Source organism: Echeneis naucrates, chromosome 12 (assembly GCF_900963305.1).
Source record: "Echeneis naucrates chromosome 12, fEcheNa1.1, whole genome shotgun sequence".
Taxonomy (NCBI): domain Eukaryota; kingdom Metazoa; phylum Chordata; class Actinopteri; order Carangiformes; family Echeneidae; genus Echeneis; species Echeneis naucrates.
Genome location: NC_042522.1, coordinates 16,798,944 through 16,815,345, shown reverse-complemented (window position 1 = coordinate 16,815,345; position 16,402 = coordinate 16,798,944). Strand labels below are relative to the sequence as shown.

At 44.3% G+C, this 16,402-nt stretch overlaps 1 protein-coding gene across 3 annotated transcripts; it reads left to right on the top strand.

The window, feature by feature from the left end:
• The first annotated feature begins 656 nt into the window (after positions 1-656).
• On the top strand, positions 657-16,350 carry camsap1a (calmodulin regulated spectrin-associated protein 1a). Of its 3 annotated transcripts, XM_029515412.1 has the most exons (19): positions 657-785; positions 4,473-4,735; positions 6,415-6,576; positions 6,653-6,733; positions 7,804-7,836; positions 8,656-8,797; positions 8,888-9,027; positions 9,108-9,204; positions 9,297-9,423; positions 9,514-9,599; positions 9,834-9,918; positions 10,042-12,385; positions 12,495-12,631; positions 12,703-12,911; positions 13,056-13,118; positions 13,405-13,492; positions 13,562-13,683; positions 14,186-14,304; positions 14,822-16,350. In XM_029515412.1, exons 1-19 carry the CDS (start codon positions 689-691, stop codon positions 15,110-15,112), a joined length of 4,686 nt encoding a protein of 1,561 aa, XP_029371272.1. In that variant the 5' UTR covers positions 657-688; the 3' UTR covers positions 15,113-16,350. The 3 variants fall into 3 exon arrangements, with proteins under 3 accessions (XP_029371272.1, XP_029371273.1, XP_029371274.1); XM_029515413.1 differs by lacking the exon at positions 7,804-7,836; XM_029515414.1 differs by lacking the exons at positions 7,804-7,836; positions 13,056-13,118.
• The last annotated feature ends 52 nt before the right edge of the window (positions 16,351-16,402 follow it).

The following is a 16,402-nucleotide window of genomic DNA, read 5'->3' as shown; positions in this document are numbered from 1 at the left end:
TCCGTCCCCAGAGATGTGAACCTCCCGGAGGCCGCTCCGTCAGTCGTTTCCTGGAAATCCGCCCTTCGGACGGTCGCTGTTGGATCACCGAGCTGCTCCAGCCCGACAGGCCGGGCCGGGAGGAGTCCTCCGAAGGAGAGGCCGACCATGTCGGTGCTTTAACGGCGGAAATTCGCCTCCGAGCTGCGGAGAGGTGAGTCCCTTTGTTGGCTTTTTGGTTTCACCGTCCGGCTCGATTGTTCGTTGTTTGGCCGGAGCCGGCCGGAGAAACGCGAAGGTGGAAAACTCTCCTCCGTTTCTGCGGCAATAAGGCACGCGGGGAGCTTTTATTTCTGCGGGAAGCTGCTGCGCTCCTCAACATGGCGCACAGATATACAGATATATGAAACATGACTGACAGCAGCCCAGCAGGTAGGAGCTGCTTCAGGCTCTGCACTGATGATGATGATGATGATGATGATGAGGATGATGATGAGGATGATGATGATGAGGAGGAGGAGGATGATGTAATGCAGCAGGTTGGGACTGGCAGTGATGTTTTTGTGTGTCTTCCGTCTGCAGGATGGATGTGGAGGTGAGTGCTGGCAGGGACAGCACCTGGAGAAGAACAGCAGCAGCAGCAGCAGCAGACGATGAAGACGATGGTGATGTAGGAGGAAGAGCTGGTGGTGTTGGTGGCGTTGGTGGGATGGAGGCTCAGGTTGTGCCGCTGGAGCTCTACGACTCTGCAAGAGCCAAAATAGACGCGAATCTGCGCTGGTTGTTTGCCAAAGCCTACGGTATAGGTAAGGCCCTTCTGGAGGACGCGTTATCGTTTCCTGAAGCTTCTGAACTGAACTGTGTTGACGTACAGTGTGCTGTAGTCCCGTGGGAAAGTTCAGGAAACACAAGTCCTGTCGATTAAGTGTGAATTTAGCTGCTTTTTCTGGCATGCGACCACAAAAACAGCACACATGAAGCTGAAAAAGTTCACCGAACGACAGTGTTGTTATAATATCTGTGTTATCTACAGATTAACGTTTAGGCAGGCCGCAGAAAATGAATCATTAAGGCCCTTTTGTCAACCACAACAACCAAATATTACCCGTTTCCTGAAGGCGAGGACTTGCTGTGTCACAGTAAGACGAATGATTTAGATTTAAATGTCATTTTGGGGCCGTTCCATTTCGCCTCCAGTTGTCACTCCATGTGTCATCTACTTCGCTGTTCGGTCACTTTCACTGACAGAAATCTAAACGAGGTTCTTCATAACAGCTTTGACTTCCCGACCTTTGTGTTTGTGAACCAAGCCTTCTCTCGACATCTCTTGAGCACCCTTTTTATTTATCCGCAGGTCAGTCGCCTTGCTCGTCCCGATGAGGTTTAGTAAAACGTTAAATATGATCTTACTGCGTAAATGACTCAAATGTGGGTTTTCGTGTCACTCACTGGCTGCTCTCTCGGGGGTGCTGGTGATTTTGTGTGAGTGTGACACCGAGGCCCAGAGAGACAGTCATTCAGTGAAAGAAAAATCTCTGGCATCATATCCGGTATTATGAGCCGGAGCTACTGCAGGCTGCTGTTGGTGTTTCCTTCCCTGCAGTGCTGCTGTCTCTTCCACGGCAATGACTCAGTGAAACAAACCCCTAAAATTCAGAGCTTGTCCTGAGCGATGAGTTGAGGAGCAGCTGAGCCGAGGGAAGCAAAGGAAAATGAAACGAGGAGCGCTAAGCAGATGTGACATAACTTTCCCAAATGTAAAAAATCTGACATGCACAACCAGTATTGCATCAGCTGCTGCAGCATTTTAACTGCCATGCTTAGCACCAGTTTTGTAAATATCACGAGGTGCGCTGCTGGTTAAAGCTTTGTTTCTCTGTTACCGTCGTAATAATAAACACCAAATCATTTCGCTTTCCTCCATCGAGCATCCTGTTTCCCTTAATCTGACCGGCTCCTCCTCACTTCAGGGTGCCAGGAGACACTGAACATTTACTATAAATTTACTAATTCATCAGAAGAACCAAAACAAGTGCAGACCAAACAACTGGACTGTGTTGTCTGTGTGTGCTGTTGTGAAAGTCAGCACAGCCAGTCACATGGTTAAGTGTTTAATGGGATTGGACCTGAAGGGTTCAGCCTTTGTCTTTGTTGAACACAGCCTGTTTGTTTAGACTCATGACAGTTTTGCTGATAGCTTTTAGTGAAGCGCTGAAATGTTTTCTTAATGTTATTCATGAAAAATTAAAACACTGTGTTGTAATTAATTTATTCTACAAATATCTTACTACAGGCCTAATTAAATTTTTCTGTTTCATATTAATTTAAAAAATAAAAAATACGTGCTGAGCACACTTCCATGTTACGTGTTTGACAGAAACATATAAAATATACAAACTTCTTAAACTGTTTATTGATGTAATCATCATAATTTTTCACAACGGTAGTGCAATGAAGGGCCAGTGCCATTAAACCAAGCATAACTGAGAACAAAAGTGACAGTGGATATAAATTAAACAGGAAATAACTGAAGACCCGGATTATTAAAGTGACAGATCGGTTCCACTTGGCAGCTTTTAAATTTCCCCTGCAGGGTCAGACCTCCAAGTGACTCCTCAGAGTGTATCGGCTTAAAGTCTGTATTTTCCCAACACACACTCTTCTGGAGGATTCTCCATTAAGCCTTCTTATTGGAGAGTTGTGTCTTTGCCCCGCAGAGCCCGACTGCCTGGCTCTCACTGTCAGCACGATCTCTGCAGATCACTCTGACCTTAAGTTCCAAAAGAACACAAACAAATGTGTCCCTGCAACCGCCCACATGCAGACCAGGGTGGGTTTTAAGGTGGGTGATAAATATCTAAGGAGTAAAACCAACTGGGATTAGAAAGGAGCTTCTGCCGCACACACACACCTCCTGATGTCAGGGAACCGTAAAACGATTCAGTGAGCAGGCCCTGGTGATGAGATGGGACAGCCACCCAGCCCCCACCCCCGGCCAAAGCTGGCATTCCCCATCGCCATCTCCACGGTAACCAGGCAGGATGAGGGGGCACTCTGGGCCAGCTGAGCTCAAGCTACAGTCAGGGCAAAAGAGATGCGTGTTTGAAAAGGGTGCCGGACAACGATTGAGAAGAGACGGGCGAACACGGAAGTGGAGGGGTGTCTAATGAGCATTTGCATTCACAGTTGCACATATGGCAGCGTTAACGCAGCAGCAGACAGAGAGCTGGAGACTGTAGATGGACAGTGCAGAGCCAGCAGTCTGCTGAGTGCTGTCATCCTGATCCCAAGCTGCTGTGTTTGTTTTCTACTTTTTCTCGGCTCTTCAGCCTTCAGAGATGTTATGGTTAACTCTTAACTCTCTTCTTATTCTTTACTCTTTATTCATTATTGTCTCTTTGTCAGACACAGCTTTAGGAGAGTGACAGGTGGCCAGAGACCAAACATTTCGATCATGAAACCAAAGGTGAATAAATGCAAAATAAAAAGTAGGATCCTTTGTTGCATTGTAAAGCTGTGTGTGTGCAGCACCACAGTTTTATTGCTGCAGCTCAACACAATCTAATGGATGTTCCTGAGCTGGATGCCTATTAGGGTTGCTCTATTGACAAAGGAATAGTTTCACATTTTGGAAATATGCTTATGCACAGTCTGCAGAGACTTAGATCGATGGGCCGCACTTAGCTTAGCAAATGAAGACTGAAAATTGGTTACCTCTGGACAGAGCCAGATTAGCTTTCTCCCACTTGTTTCCGGTCTTTGTGCTAAGCTAAGCTAACTGTCTCCTGGGTGCAATGTAATATTTAATGGACAGATATCAGTGTGGTAATGATTGCCTCATCTAATTCTTAGAAAAACTGAAAATAAACAGTGTTGAATTACATATTTATGTTGATGTGGCCGGTACAACTGTAGTTTCTTCACAGAATAAAATGTCACAGCTGTCTGAGATAAGAACGAAGACATATAAGCCTCTAACAGCAGGTTTGTCTTTGGTTCCTTATTGTATCAGTAACTATTACGTTTGCTAACTCATCCAACATTGTTTCTGTCTCCACGTGTCCAAGTGTCCTCAGAAAGTGCTGGAAACTACATTTCGTGAGTGACCGAGGCCTTAACTCTGGATTAACATGGCCAACCATATAAAAATAGCTGCCCCTTTTCTGTGTGCATGAAGAGGACAACAGCATCAGCTTAACAATCCGCACTAAGTCCAGTTAGCTCATTGGCTTTAAGGCTCTGCTCCACCTATCAGCCGTCAGGGTTTGCTACCTGGCACGCTGTTTAACTATTGGCTTTGTCTCAGTGCTCTCCTCTTCTGCTGCTTTCCTCTTAGACAGTCTAATAGCTTATTTGTTACGTAACATAGCAAAGAACTGGAGGACACATGTCCGTGCAAAAACGCAACGTGGATACAATGTGCGCTTAACAAAAAAAAAAACACAACAAAAAAACACTTGTTAATTTACATGCACATGCTTTATCATTGACAGACAACATTGCAGCAGACCTGCGTGATCCGTTCTACACCGATCAGTATGAGCAGGAACACATCAAGCCTCTGATCATCCGCCTGCTCCTGTCCGGAGAGCTCTACTGCCGGGTGTGTGGGCTCATCCTGCACGCTGAGCAGGCTGCCTCGCTCCAAAGCCACCAGTCTGTCATCCAAGCCCTGTCCAGGAAAGGCATCTACGTCCTGGAGACTGACAACACACCCATTTCTGATCTGGACCTCAGCTCAGCTCCAATAAAGATGGTGGGTGTCTTTCTGTCCAGTTAATTAGAAAATTAAGAGGAGGATTACACATGAACTCATGAAACAGAATCAGCTTCCTGTTGGCCCGTCATTAATACACCAATTTAATCTGCCTCCACGGTCGCTATCAGTTCCATCAGGGTTTTAAGTCCTTGCTCCAAGGCACTTCAGTTGTGCTAATAAGGGAGGGGAACGTTCTGCACTTTCACGTTTATCTTTCTGATCTGAGGATGAAACCAGCAGCCCCTCAGGTTAAAAGGCCAAATTGCATCTGAAAGTACCAAACAGTTTTTAATCTAACTCTGTCTTGTAAAATAAGGCACATGCAGATTTTAGTTTGCTCTTCTTTCATTTGTTTTCGTTTGCTGTTGCAGTTTCAATCACATTTTCGAGCTGTTTTTATCGCTGATGTTGGAGAGGCTCAACAGCACAAGAAATAACACACTTTCTGTCTACTCATAGTTAAACTGCAGTATTCAGTACTTTCATTACCAATCGATCAGATGACTGTTTAAAGGGAGAGTTGTTTCTTGCAATAAAAATACCCCACTCATCTTAATCATGTGACAACTCCTCAGATATAAGAGATTTAAGAGCTTAGTCTTGTTTTCAATGATTGTGTTAAATTTCAGGCTGTAATTTCAGCATTTTAATGCTTTCTTCAAACACACCTCCAGATGTAGGAGGCAGTTGTTTTTAGCTGAAAAGAGCTGAAAGGAGAGTGATTTGTCCATTTTGTGACGTGGCACAATGTTATAAATAAAAGCTGATGACAATGCATCAGCTTATTCTCTGTTATTTATATGTTGTTTATGTTATGCTGCCTCCGAGCGGCTAAAAGAAAATCATTATTAACCGCTTTAATAATTAAGTCAAATTAGTACATCCTCTACAGTAGTGTAATAGAGGGAACTGGCAACCCATGCTTACCATCTGTTTACAAGCTAATGTGACTTGGCTTTCAAGAGGCAAATGTGAGCCAAGGGTATTGGAATAAATAAAGCGGCAGTGGATGTGGCCGTTTTGCAGGTTTTATAATGTGTAACTAAAATATTAATGAAGCAAAACGAACCAAAGAATCAACACTTGAACTGAACCTCATCTGTGTCACAGGTGTGAAAACATAAAAGTCAACATGCTGGGAGCAGTTTATGTTAGCTTATGATGAACGTAGTATTCGTTCCTTTAGATTCACATTAAGGCGTGGTCGATCTGTGCAACAGAGAGAAGACGATACGATAAAAAAGTTGATTGATGTGCATCAGAGAAGCATTAAAGAAAAAAAAAAGTTATTTATCTGTCAGCGATATTCATCATTTCTGGTCCAGTAAAAATATGATAATTAATTTTACATCATTTTTCCCAACGTGCAGCTCATCCCTGAAGTTTTGTGAGGCAAAACACTAAATAAAATAATGACACGTCTGTTGTGTTCTGTTGTGTAGGCTGGTAGGGATTTTTCTCTTAGATTGCTCTGCTCTGTTTCCATGGCAACTAGGTGTATGTGCTTCATTAATAATGGAGTTCAACCATTTGTGACTGTATATAATGTAATGTCCATTAAAAACAGAGCACAGAGTATCATTCTTAAAAGGTTATCGTGGTGATGGCGCATTAAATGCAAAAGCAGTTTTAACGTAACGTTTCTGTTCTTCACTGAAAATCTTATGTTCCTCCAGAGCGCCCACATCCACCTCATTGACGCCCTGATGATGGCTTATACTGTGGAGATGATCAGCATAGAGAAGGTGGTGTGCAGTGTCAAGCGCTTTTCAAACTTCAGTGCCTCCAAGGAGCTGCCTTTTGACCTGGAGGACGCCATGGTCTTCTGGATCAACAAGGTAAGAACACGAGCACGTGGTGCTAATATTTGGATTTGTCTCTATTTGTCCGTTTACAGTATCTTTGCCGCTGCAGGTGAACATAAAGATGAGAGAGATCACAGAAAAAGAACTGAAAATGAAGCAGCATCTTCTGGAGCCGTCCGGTCACCAGAAGGTAACACGCTGGATGTCTCTGTCTTTTTATTGCCTCGTCTCACACACTCTGTGTTGGTCACTTTGTTGCTCTCTGTCACTGCTTTGGAAAAAAAAAAAAGCTTTCACTTTGTTGAATACTGTCTTTGTCTATTGTCCTTTTGGCTGAGAGTTTATACACAAGCATCTTGTTCTCACTGGGTGCATTAGCTTTCAGGTGTGCAGGCATCAGATCTTGCTCGTACTTCGATCTGATGATCACCTCACATCGACCTCTGCTCACATTTTTTACATTTCAAGAGGACACTATAAGTCAGTTTTTGTAAGTGGGCGCCCCCTTAGACAGAATTAATGGATTTTCTATTTGTTGTATAATATTGTATCGGAATAATCACGTTGTTTTACTGCAGCTGCTATAATTGGAAGGCTTTGGTGGATCTGAATAGGAAGTATAATGTTTCCCATTTCAGTTGTGGGCTCCAAAGTAAGCACAGTGTTTTGGGTTTTTTTGCCCAAATTTGTACATATTATAAGCTTTTCCAGTTTGCATTGGTTTCATGGATGTACAGAGAGCTATAAAAGGATTATTTTAATATTAAGGACGACTGAAAAATGGGATAGGCAGTTCCCACAGTTAATGTGAATGTTTTCAAGGGGCTTTGTAGACTAATCCTTGTTTCCAAGGATTATTTTCAGGAAATGTAAACGATGTTGACTCTAAAATATATGCACATCATGCCTTTGTGTTCCTCACAGTTTAAAAAACTGATAAAAGAGTTAAGCCAAACCACAACAAACAGTCAGAAATTGTTAAGACAAGTGAAAGCAACTCTATCGGAGGTCTGAATGAACTATTTATGCATAAACACCTCTAGTTCTTTCGTCATGTGTGTGTGTTTTGTTTTAAGCAGATATTCTTGACTGTTTCTGCCTAACCCTTTCCAGTTGTCTTAAAGATCAGATCTGTCCCCATGGTGACATAGGGACATAATCTGATTTCTCGTCAGTGTATCTGACCCATGACTTGTCTGCTGCTCTTCCTGTTTGTGTCCACCACCCCAATCCCATCCCTTCCTGCCTCTTGGATACTAGTCCCCCTCCAAATGGTACTGGAAGCTTGTACCTGTAAGTGCAACCTCGAGCAATCTCCTGTATGAGTGTTTGTGTAGCTGTTTGAGGTGTGTGAGTGTCTGTGTCTGATCAGGCAGTACAAAGAGAAACCAAACCCAAAATAACAGCAGCAGCCAGAGAGAGTACTGTGACGTTCTTAGAGATTTAAAAGAAAACAGTGCCCCTTGGTGGGAAATGTGGAAACAGCAAGCCCATAACAGCTTTTTGCTGCACTCATTATTTCAGCTATCACCTTTTATCTGCCAAAATATCCACAATTCATTGCACCTTTTCTTATTCCTCCTTTGTTGTCCAGCAAAACTTAAATGAACTACAAAGAAACCTCAAACTTCAACATGTGCCGGTTCACACGTGCAGTCGTGGCTTATCTCATTTCATTAACTTCCTCCCAATCACTTCTTTCCCTCCTCACCAGCCTGATATATTGCATGCTCTGGCCCATTGCTTATTGGAGCCCGTGGAGTTCTCTCGTGTGGTAATGTTTTTTATTTTTTACTTTATTAAACACCTTTCGCATCTGCCTACCACAAAATTCGCCGTAGTCTTACGTGGGGTTTAGGCTACACAACACAAACTGGCTCTATCTGATATCGATTCAGGAATGATGTATCTGATTTCTACTCTCTACTGCATATATGGAGACATGAGGAGAATAAATAAAATATAAATAATAATAAAAGTAATATAGAAAGTGGTTTCCTTTGAATTTAATATGAGCTACTGTATGTGTGTGATAAGAGTGTGTGTGCTTGTGTTGTGATGTGATAAATTTGTATATTTTACTGTAAAGTTGTACCGTCTCTTCCTGTGTAGGTGCGCTACCGTAGAGATCATCTGTCAGGTCGGACACTTCAGCACTTCCCCCTGTTGGACGACTTGTTGAAGGACGTGTGTGACGGCACGGCTCTGCTGGCTGTGGTGCACTTCTACTGCCCCGAACTCATCAGACTGGAAGGTACGGTGACGCAGAGATACTGAATCCAGTGAAGAAGCTTGTTGAGTTCTGGATAGATAAGTTGACGTGCTGCGGTCCTGTTCTGTGCAGATATCTGTCTGAAGGAGGTTCCCTCTATAGCAGACAGTGTGTACAACATCCAACTACTGAGGGAGTTTTCCAACGAGTACCTGAACAAATGCTTCTACCTGAAGCCTGAGGACATGCTGTATTCTCCACCAGTACTGAAGGTGGGCCCAACAAATCTGCAAAACCAGAAAATTCTTTAAAAACAGGCTCATCATGTTGTGCTTCATACTGTGTCCTGCAGAACAACGTGATGGTCTTTATTGCTGAGCTTTTCTGGTGGTTTGAGAATGTGAAGCCAGATTTTGTCCAACCCAGGGACCTTCAGGAAATCAGAGATGGTATAAGTCACTCAACTTTTTTGTCTTTCTATTGAAGTGTTTTTCATTTCTTTCAATGGTTTGATATCTCTTTTTATCTCAATTTTGTGCAGTGAGATTGCTGCTGCAGCCTAAAGGCTCTCAATCCCACGTTCCCATCTCCAACGTGACAAAGCGTAGTTTCCTGACGACGTCGAACTCAGCGGATGTCTTGACGACACCCCCGAGCCCTGAGCCCAGGTACAGTACATGTTTACTGATATAGGTCCGCTGCCATTTTCGACATTAGAGGTCATCAACGGTTTCTTTCAAAGCGCCTTTCTCTTTTAGTGTTAAAGCAAGCTCAACAAGTCCATCGAACTCTTTACTGCCCCTGAGACAGAGACAGCAGAAGGTACTCGATGAGAGCACTTCAGGTAATAAGACGAAATATTTACTCAGATTCTGGTGCAAAGTTTGATGTTTAAAGTCACAAAAAGGTCTTCTTGATCCTACTAAGGTTTGCTCTCGTCTCTTTTTGATAATGTTTAATTCTGTTAATTAAATCATCATCGGCTTTTGGCTTTATTTTCTGTTTTGGGAGTTCAGCTTGAATAGTTCTTGACCTCCGTTTGAAAGATCATTATTCTTATATGGATTTTGCTGTACAGAGCTGAGAAATAGATCCAACTCTTTGACACATCCAGATGTGAAGCACCAGGGCTCAGTGCTGGCCTGGCCAGAGAGGAGGCAAAGGTAAGGCCGCAGTCTGACCACAGTAACTCAGTTTTATGTAGTAGCAGGTATGAATACACACTTATTTAATGAGTCAATACATTTTTCTCATCCAAATGACATATCTCCCTCTGATCCTGTCAGGCCTTTATCCCAGCCTGCGCCCTACGCCCTCCATTTTGCCACGGAAGACGACGCAGACAGTATCAGCCTCGCTCGCTCCATCAGCAAGGACAGCTTGGCCTCTAACATCATGTGCAATACGCCGAAGCACATGCTGGGATCAGCTCCTCATCTGCCTCAGCACAGACTGAGTGGTCCGACCCTGCTTAGTCACATGCACATAGAAGATGAAGAAGAGGAAATCGAAGAGGAGGAACTGGTTGCTGTTATCCACCCTTACACATTGTCGCGGCATCGACTTAGCAGTGACATGGAACAAGATGAGCTGGATATCCAAACTACAGCCTCCCCCTTAAGGGCTTCTAATACCCGCTGCTCTCCTCGTTTTGACACTAGTCAAACAACTCCAGACTGCCAGGCAGAAGGCTACTATCTGGAGCCTTTGATGCCTGCTATCCCCAAGACAGCCAAAGAGAAGAGTATCAGCCTGAACAAGCAGGAGGAAAGCGGAGAGAGTCGCTGTCGAGCTGCAGCAGCTGTTAGGAAAGCAGCCATCGTGGCTCCAAGCGCCTCTCAGAGGAAAGCCCCTTCTGCTGAGTTAAACAGAAGCATCTTTACACCCATACCTGTCACAGAATCAGTGCCTAGCGCTCTGAGGCCACACACAGAGGGCTCAGTAAACATCTCCCCGCCTGGGAAGCAACAGTCCGAAGGCTTTTTTCTTCATTTGTCAGGAGAGCCAGAACGCTGCAGTCCTTTCTCCTCTACACTCGAAGCAGGGCAGGACTCCGACTCAGACATAGCAGACCTTGAGGAAGACGATGAGGAGGACGATCAGGTGGAGCTGACGAGAGAAGGGATGAGGAAAGGAAAGGGGAAATGCTCGGAGGAAGGGCAGGTGTTTGAATTTGCGGAGGGTGAATCAGCCAAGCTGAGAGAAGACTTGAAGGTTAGTGAGCGGGACGATAAGGAAGGTGGCAGTGGACGCTCAAGCCCTTGTCTCAGCTCCATATCCTGTGCAAGCAGCTGTAGTGCTTCAGGCAGTGCTAAGATGACAAGCTTTGCAGAAAGAAAGCTCCTTAAACTTGGCCTCCGTGATGGATTTTCAAGTACCAGCAGCTCTCAGAAGACCACACCAGATGGGTCTGAGATCAACCCCTGCCCTCCTTGGCAGCTGAGGAGTGACTGCAGTTGGCTTGGTAAGGAGCCTGGTTCTGTCCTGGGGAGTAATATTATGGGGAGTCCCTCAGTAGTGCCTTCAGAGCTGCTGCAACTTCACATGCAGCTAGAAGAGCAAAGACGTGCGATAGAGTACCAAAAGAAGAAGGTGGAGACTCTATCAGCACGGCAGAGACTAAAGCTCGGTAAAGCTGCGTTCTTGAACATCGTCAAGAAGGGTGGGGGGAAAAGCGACACACTTCCTCTTCCCCTAAAACATTCCCAGGAATCCTCAGAACTAACGGCTGCTGAAAGGAGTAAAGTGAAGATCCAGTCCTGCAGGGATGACTCCTGTCTTGATTCCCTGAAGGTTCAGGTGAAGGGCGGTCAACCAGAGGGAGGACAGCCGACAAGAGACAACAGACTGCCTCAAGACGCTGGGGCTGAATCCGGCTTGAATGAATGTTCTCGCTCCATAGATCTCCTCAATGACGCTATCAGTTCCATCCAGCAGCAGATGATGCAGCTCTCCTTACAGCAAGACCTGCTGATGAAGCAGAATGTGGTCTCACCTCCAGAATGTGCCGAACCCTTCCCTAGCACAACATCCAACAAGACACAAACAGCACTCTCTACCTCAGAGTCCAAATCTTACGCCGTCCACTTTGTAGATATCGGTGGCAGTAATTCTTATCCTTCCCGTCGTCCTCCCAAGCTTAGCTCCAGCCAACGCAGTAAAACCTCGGAGAGAAAACAGAGCAAAGACAGCAGCAAGATGGTGTCTGCCAAGTCTAATACTCAGCCCCCAGAGTGCACGACCCCTCCAAGAGAAAGTACCAGTGGAGACCAGCAGGTGTGGGCTGCTGCAGAAAGCTCAAGGCTCGAGAGAAGCATTCAGAGAAACAGCACCTTCAGAGTCCATGATGGCACAGGAGAAGGACCTGAGCGCCTCCCAGACAAATCCCAGTCCCAAGATCCACCAGTCATCCCCAGTGCAACCATATCACCCACACAGGAAGCAGAAGAGCACCAAGCTGACAACTCAGGAAAAGAGGCTTTGGGTGGAGATGAGAGTACCAAGGTCAAAGGCCAGCTGATTGAGGTCGACTTGTCGGAGCTTAAAGAGCCTCCAGAGGATGGAAGCACAGATTTTACAGAGTGCGCAGCAGATGGCGAGCAGAAAAATGTGCTGGGCTTCTTCTTTAAGGTAAAATTCAGACATTTCCATTTTCACTTCGTTTCTATGTGCAACTTTAGGTTTGGCATAACAAGCCTACCTAATGACCAGTATTATTAAAATTTTTTTTATCTTCTAGGATGATGAGAAAGCAGAGGATGAAATGGCAAAACGTCGTGCTGCCTTCCTCCTCAAACAACAGCGCAAAGCTGAAGAGGCCAGACTACGGAAACTACAACAGGAAGCCGAGAGTGAGCTCAAACGGGACGAGGCCAGGTACGTTTGACATTTCGGGATAAAGAGGGAAATGGTATATTCTGTGCTAACCCCTCATTTTTCTCTTGAAGGCGTAAGGCAGAGGAGGAGCGTGTCCGTAAGGAAGAGGAGAAGGCACGACGAGAGCTGATTAAGCAGGAATACCTGCGGAGGAAGCAGCAAGCGCTGATGGAAGAGCAGGGTCTGGTCAAACCCCGTCCAAGGACTAAATCCCGCAGGAACAGGCCGAAATCCCTGCACCGCGAAGAGTCCAACAGCCTCTCCATAGGATCCGCCACACGTGAGAACACCTTTCTTACCTCCAGTGCCTATATTTTTGGTCCAGATCACCATGTTTGTCTTTTTGTCATGCTGTCTGTATAGGACAGCTTGTTTGTTTGTGTACACTCGTCATGCTCTGAGTGTGTACATGTGTGTTGCACAGGTAATTCTCTGAAGGTGTCCATGTTGATCAAAGCCCAGAGCTCAGCAGCAGGCTGCAGGGGAGGTGAATGTTCTAACCTGCTCTGCATGATGTGACGTCAGACACACTTGGGTCCCATAAAAATAGTTTAGTTAGCAGCCATGGATCATGTTAGAAAGATCCATCTGTCATTTTTCTGCAGATTTCTGTCCCTAACTGTCGGCATGTGGAGTGGCATTACTGTTTATGCAAGTTACTTCTTCAATATGGAAACAGAGCAGGGATGGAATTGGGAAAGCAATGTTTTATATATATATATATATATATATATATAGTAGCAACAGGTCCTAAATCACTCTGCTGTTTTTAGCTGATCTGAGCTGCAGTCATCGAGGATCAACGCTGTCTTTGGCGACAGAGGCAGACAGCGTCATGTCTGGAGGGGCAGAATCTAAGAGGTGAGAACCCCCCATGTGTGTCCTGTGGCAACACGCAGCAGTTCGTTGATTGATAAATTTGTCTTTCAGGGCTGGATCTGTGTGCTCGATGGAGTCTTTTCCTGTGCTGAGCAGGGCATCCAGCAGGAACATGGAGCGGGACTGGGAGAACGGCTCCATAGCTTCTTCCATCACTTCAACCGAGTACAACGGTAAGCAGAAAGAAAAGGGAGCCTTTCTAACTTATTGTTTCGAAAACAAAACTTTCATTTGTGCAGAAAATGTGTCTCACTCCTGTCTCTCTGTTTAAAAGAAACACATCTGTGAAATTTGCTTAACTGGATGGAAATATCTGTAGCATTATTATTTAATCATATCTACTGAGTCAATATGAAACCAGAGCCATCAGCCACTTAGCTTCAGGTCAGAATGTCTGAAGCACAAATTGAACTCATGTATTATTTATTATACATTATTATTATCAGTTACACTGTGATAGTCATAGCTATGGATTATGGGAAATTCCTAAGTGAAGTCTGAAGTCTTCTGCATACGTACAATATGTAGAAAGTCCAGTTGAGGCCTCTTGTGGCAGCCTTTAACACGTCTCCTGATCATCCTCCTGTTAGAGGGCAGTGAAGTCTGGCAATTCTGATTCAGCTTAAGTCAACAGACTTTCATACATTTCTTTTTTGTTTTGTTTGTTTCTAAAAGGTCCAAAACTCTTCAAGGAGCCAAGCTCCAAATCCAACAAGCCAATCATCATCAACGCCATCGCTCACTGCTGCCTGGCTGGAAAAGTTAACGAGGCCCAGAAAAACATTGTTCTGGAGGTCAGTGTCTTCACTTTAGGTTTAATAATGATCGATGCTCAGCAGTTATACTGATTGGTAATTATTGGTTTACTTCGGGGAAGTAGCTTTTTTTGTGTATTACATTCTCAGCTTAAAAATTGTGACGCCTCTGTGTTAGCAACTGAATATGATGTGAACATGAACATGATAAGTTTGGTAATGCTGTGAAGGTGTTCCTTCAAATTTTACACAAATTCAGACTTGGACTCAAAGAACTGATTAGATTTTGATGATCAAAGCTGACAGTGATGTCACAAAATGTGGTTATCTAAGAAAAGAATCCCTTCACATTTGGCAGAAATGTCCCAGAGACAAACTGACAACATTTAGTGGTCAAAGGTTGAAGAAAGTTTTGTTGTTGTTGTTCTGTAGAAACGTTGCTGTAACCTGAAAGGTGTTTGAGGTGTGGAGCCATACAACCATACAACAAAGTTGGCATTCTAGTTTCCTCAAGTTTTGCCGTATGCAGAAATGATGTCTTGTGTGTTTTTCACAGGAGCTGGAGAAGTGCGAGTCCAACCACCTGATCATCCTCTTCCGCGACGGTGGATGTCAGTTCCGCGCCGTTTATTCTTACTCACCAGACACCGAGGAGATCATCAAGTTCATGGGCACCGGACCGCGCACCATCAGCCGGAAGATGATCGACAAACTCTACAAATACAGCTCGGACCGCAAGCAGTTCACCGTCATCCCCGCCAAGAGCGTGTCAGTCAGCGTAGACGCCCTGACCATCCACAATCACCTCTGGCAGGTCAAGAGACCTGGGAGTGCGCGGAGAAAGTGACAAAGTGAGAGGAGGAGGGAAGCTGTTGGGCAGGACCCAACAACCTTAGATATCACTGACCTGAGAGAAAAGGGTGTTCTCCATCATGGAAGTGTCAGTCCATGGCAGTGCAAGAATATGAAATACCTGCCAAGCTAATGCACTGGTTTTTCTTTTCTTTCCTTTTTTAGCTTTTTATTCTGCATGTCACACTTTTCTGTTTTAATTTGTAGGAACATCCTGCATTGGTGAGGTACCATGGATGATGGATTTTCTGTGACCCTGGAGTGAAAGGCTACTCAATCTACTCACAGTAGCAAGCATACGTTTGATACTAAGTGCAACTACAGACAGGCAGTGGTGAAAAATCACTTTGTAACGTCTTTTAAAGTTTGTTATTTCAGCTTGACAAAAAAGCTACACAACCTACTGCTGTGATTAACCCAGAGCCCCCAGTTATTTACTGGTAACTACCGCTGGTCAGTGCTTTTATGATGAGGGACCTTTGATCAGTCTTTTTTATCTAAGTATGGGGTGGATGTTAGTGAATGGTGAAGTCCAGTGTTGTTTTCTATTTAGTGTGTTTGGGGAAAATGTGAGTTTCTGTGTTAGGGAAGCCGAGCTGAGTGCACCACTTGTGCACCCAGCTGTGAATGTTTACTCTCTTGATTACGCTTTAAAACATCTGTCATGCAACAGAACAATGGAGGAAAGCAACAACATTTTTTTTTTTTGTTTTTGTTTTTGTTGTTTTAATTTGGAAGCTGCTGTTATGGTGGAAGAGAAATTATGTTTTTACAGGAGGGGAAATTGTTATAGTATTTATTCCAAACAGAAAGCGCTTTACAGACTCAGTGCATTATGAACAGTGGTGCATATGAGCCATCTCAGACTCAGACTGCTGAAACAAAATGAACTGAGTTATGCCACTGAGCTGTCTGCTGCTCATTAACTGCTCTCCGTATTCTGGCGGACGTTCGATTTCAATGTAGCTTCTGGCGTTCAACCCTAGTTATATCCCTGTAATGACTGACTGTCAGCAGCTGGTGTGAAGTGGGAGGGAAACTGCACAATACTTGATATTTGTTTGCTGCATTTGTACATTTTTTGATTAGTATTTTTTGTACATTATGTACAAGTTATGTTTACTGAAAAGCAGGCACTATTTTGAGATTTATGCTGTCACAGGCTTTCAGAGATGTTATCAGTCTTGTTTCATTCTGTCATTTATTTTGACGAAATATAATAAAATGCAACTAGGTACGTTTTATTGCTAACACTATAGTGGTCTTTTTGTGTTTGTAATAGGTC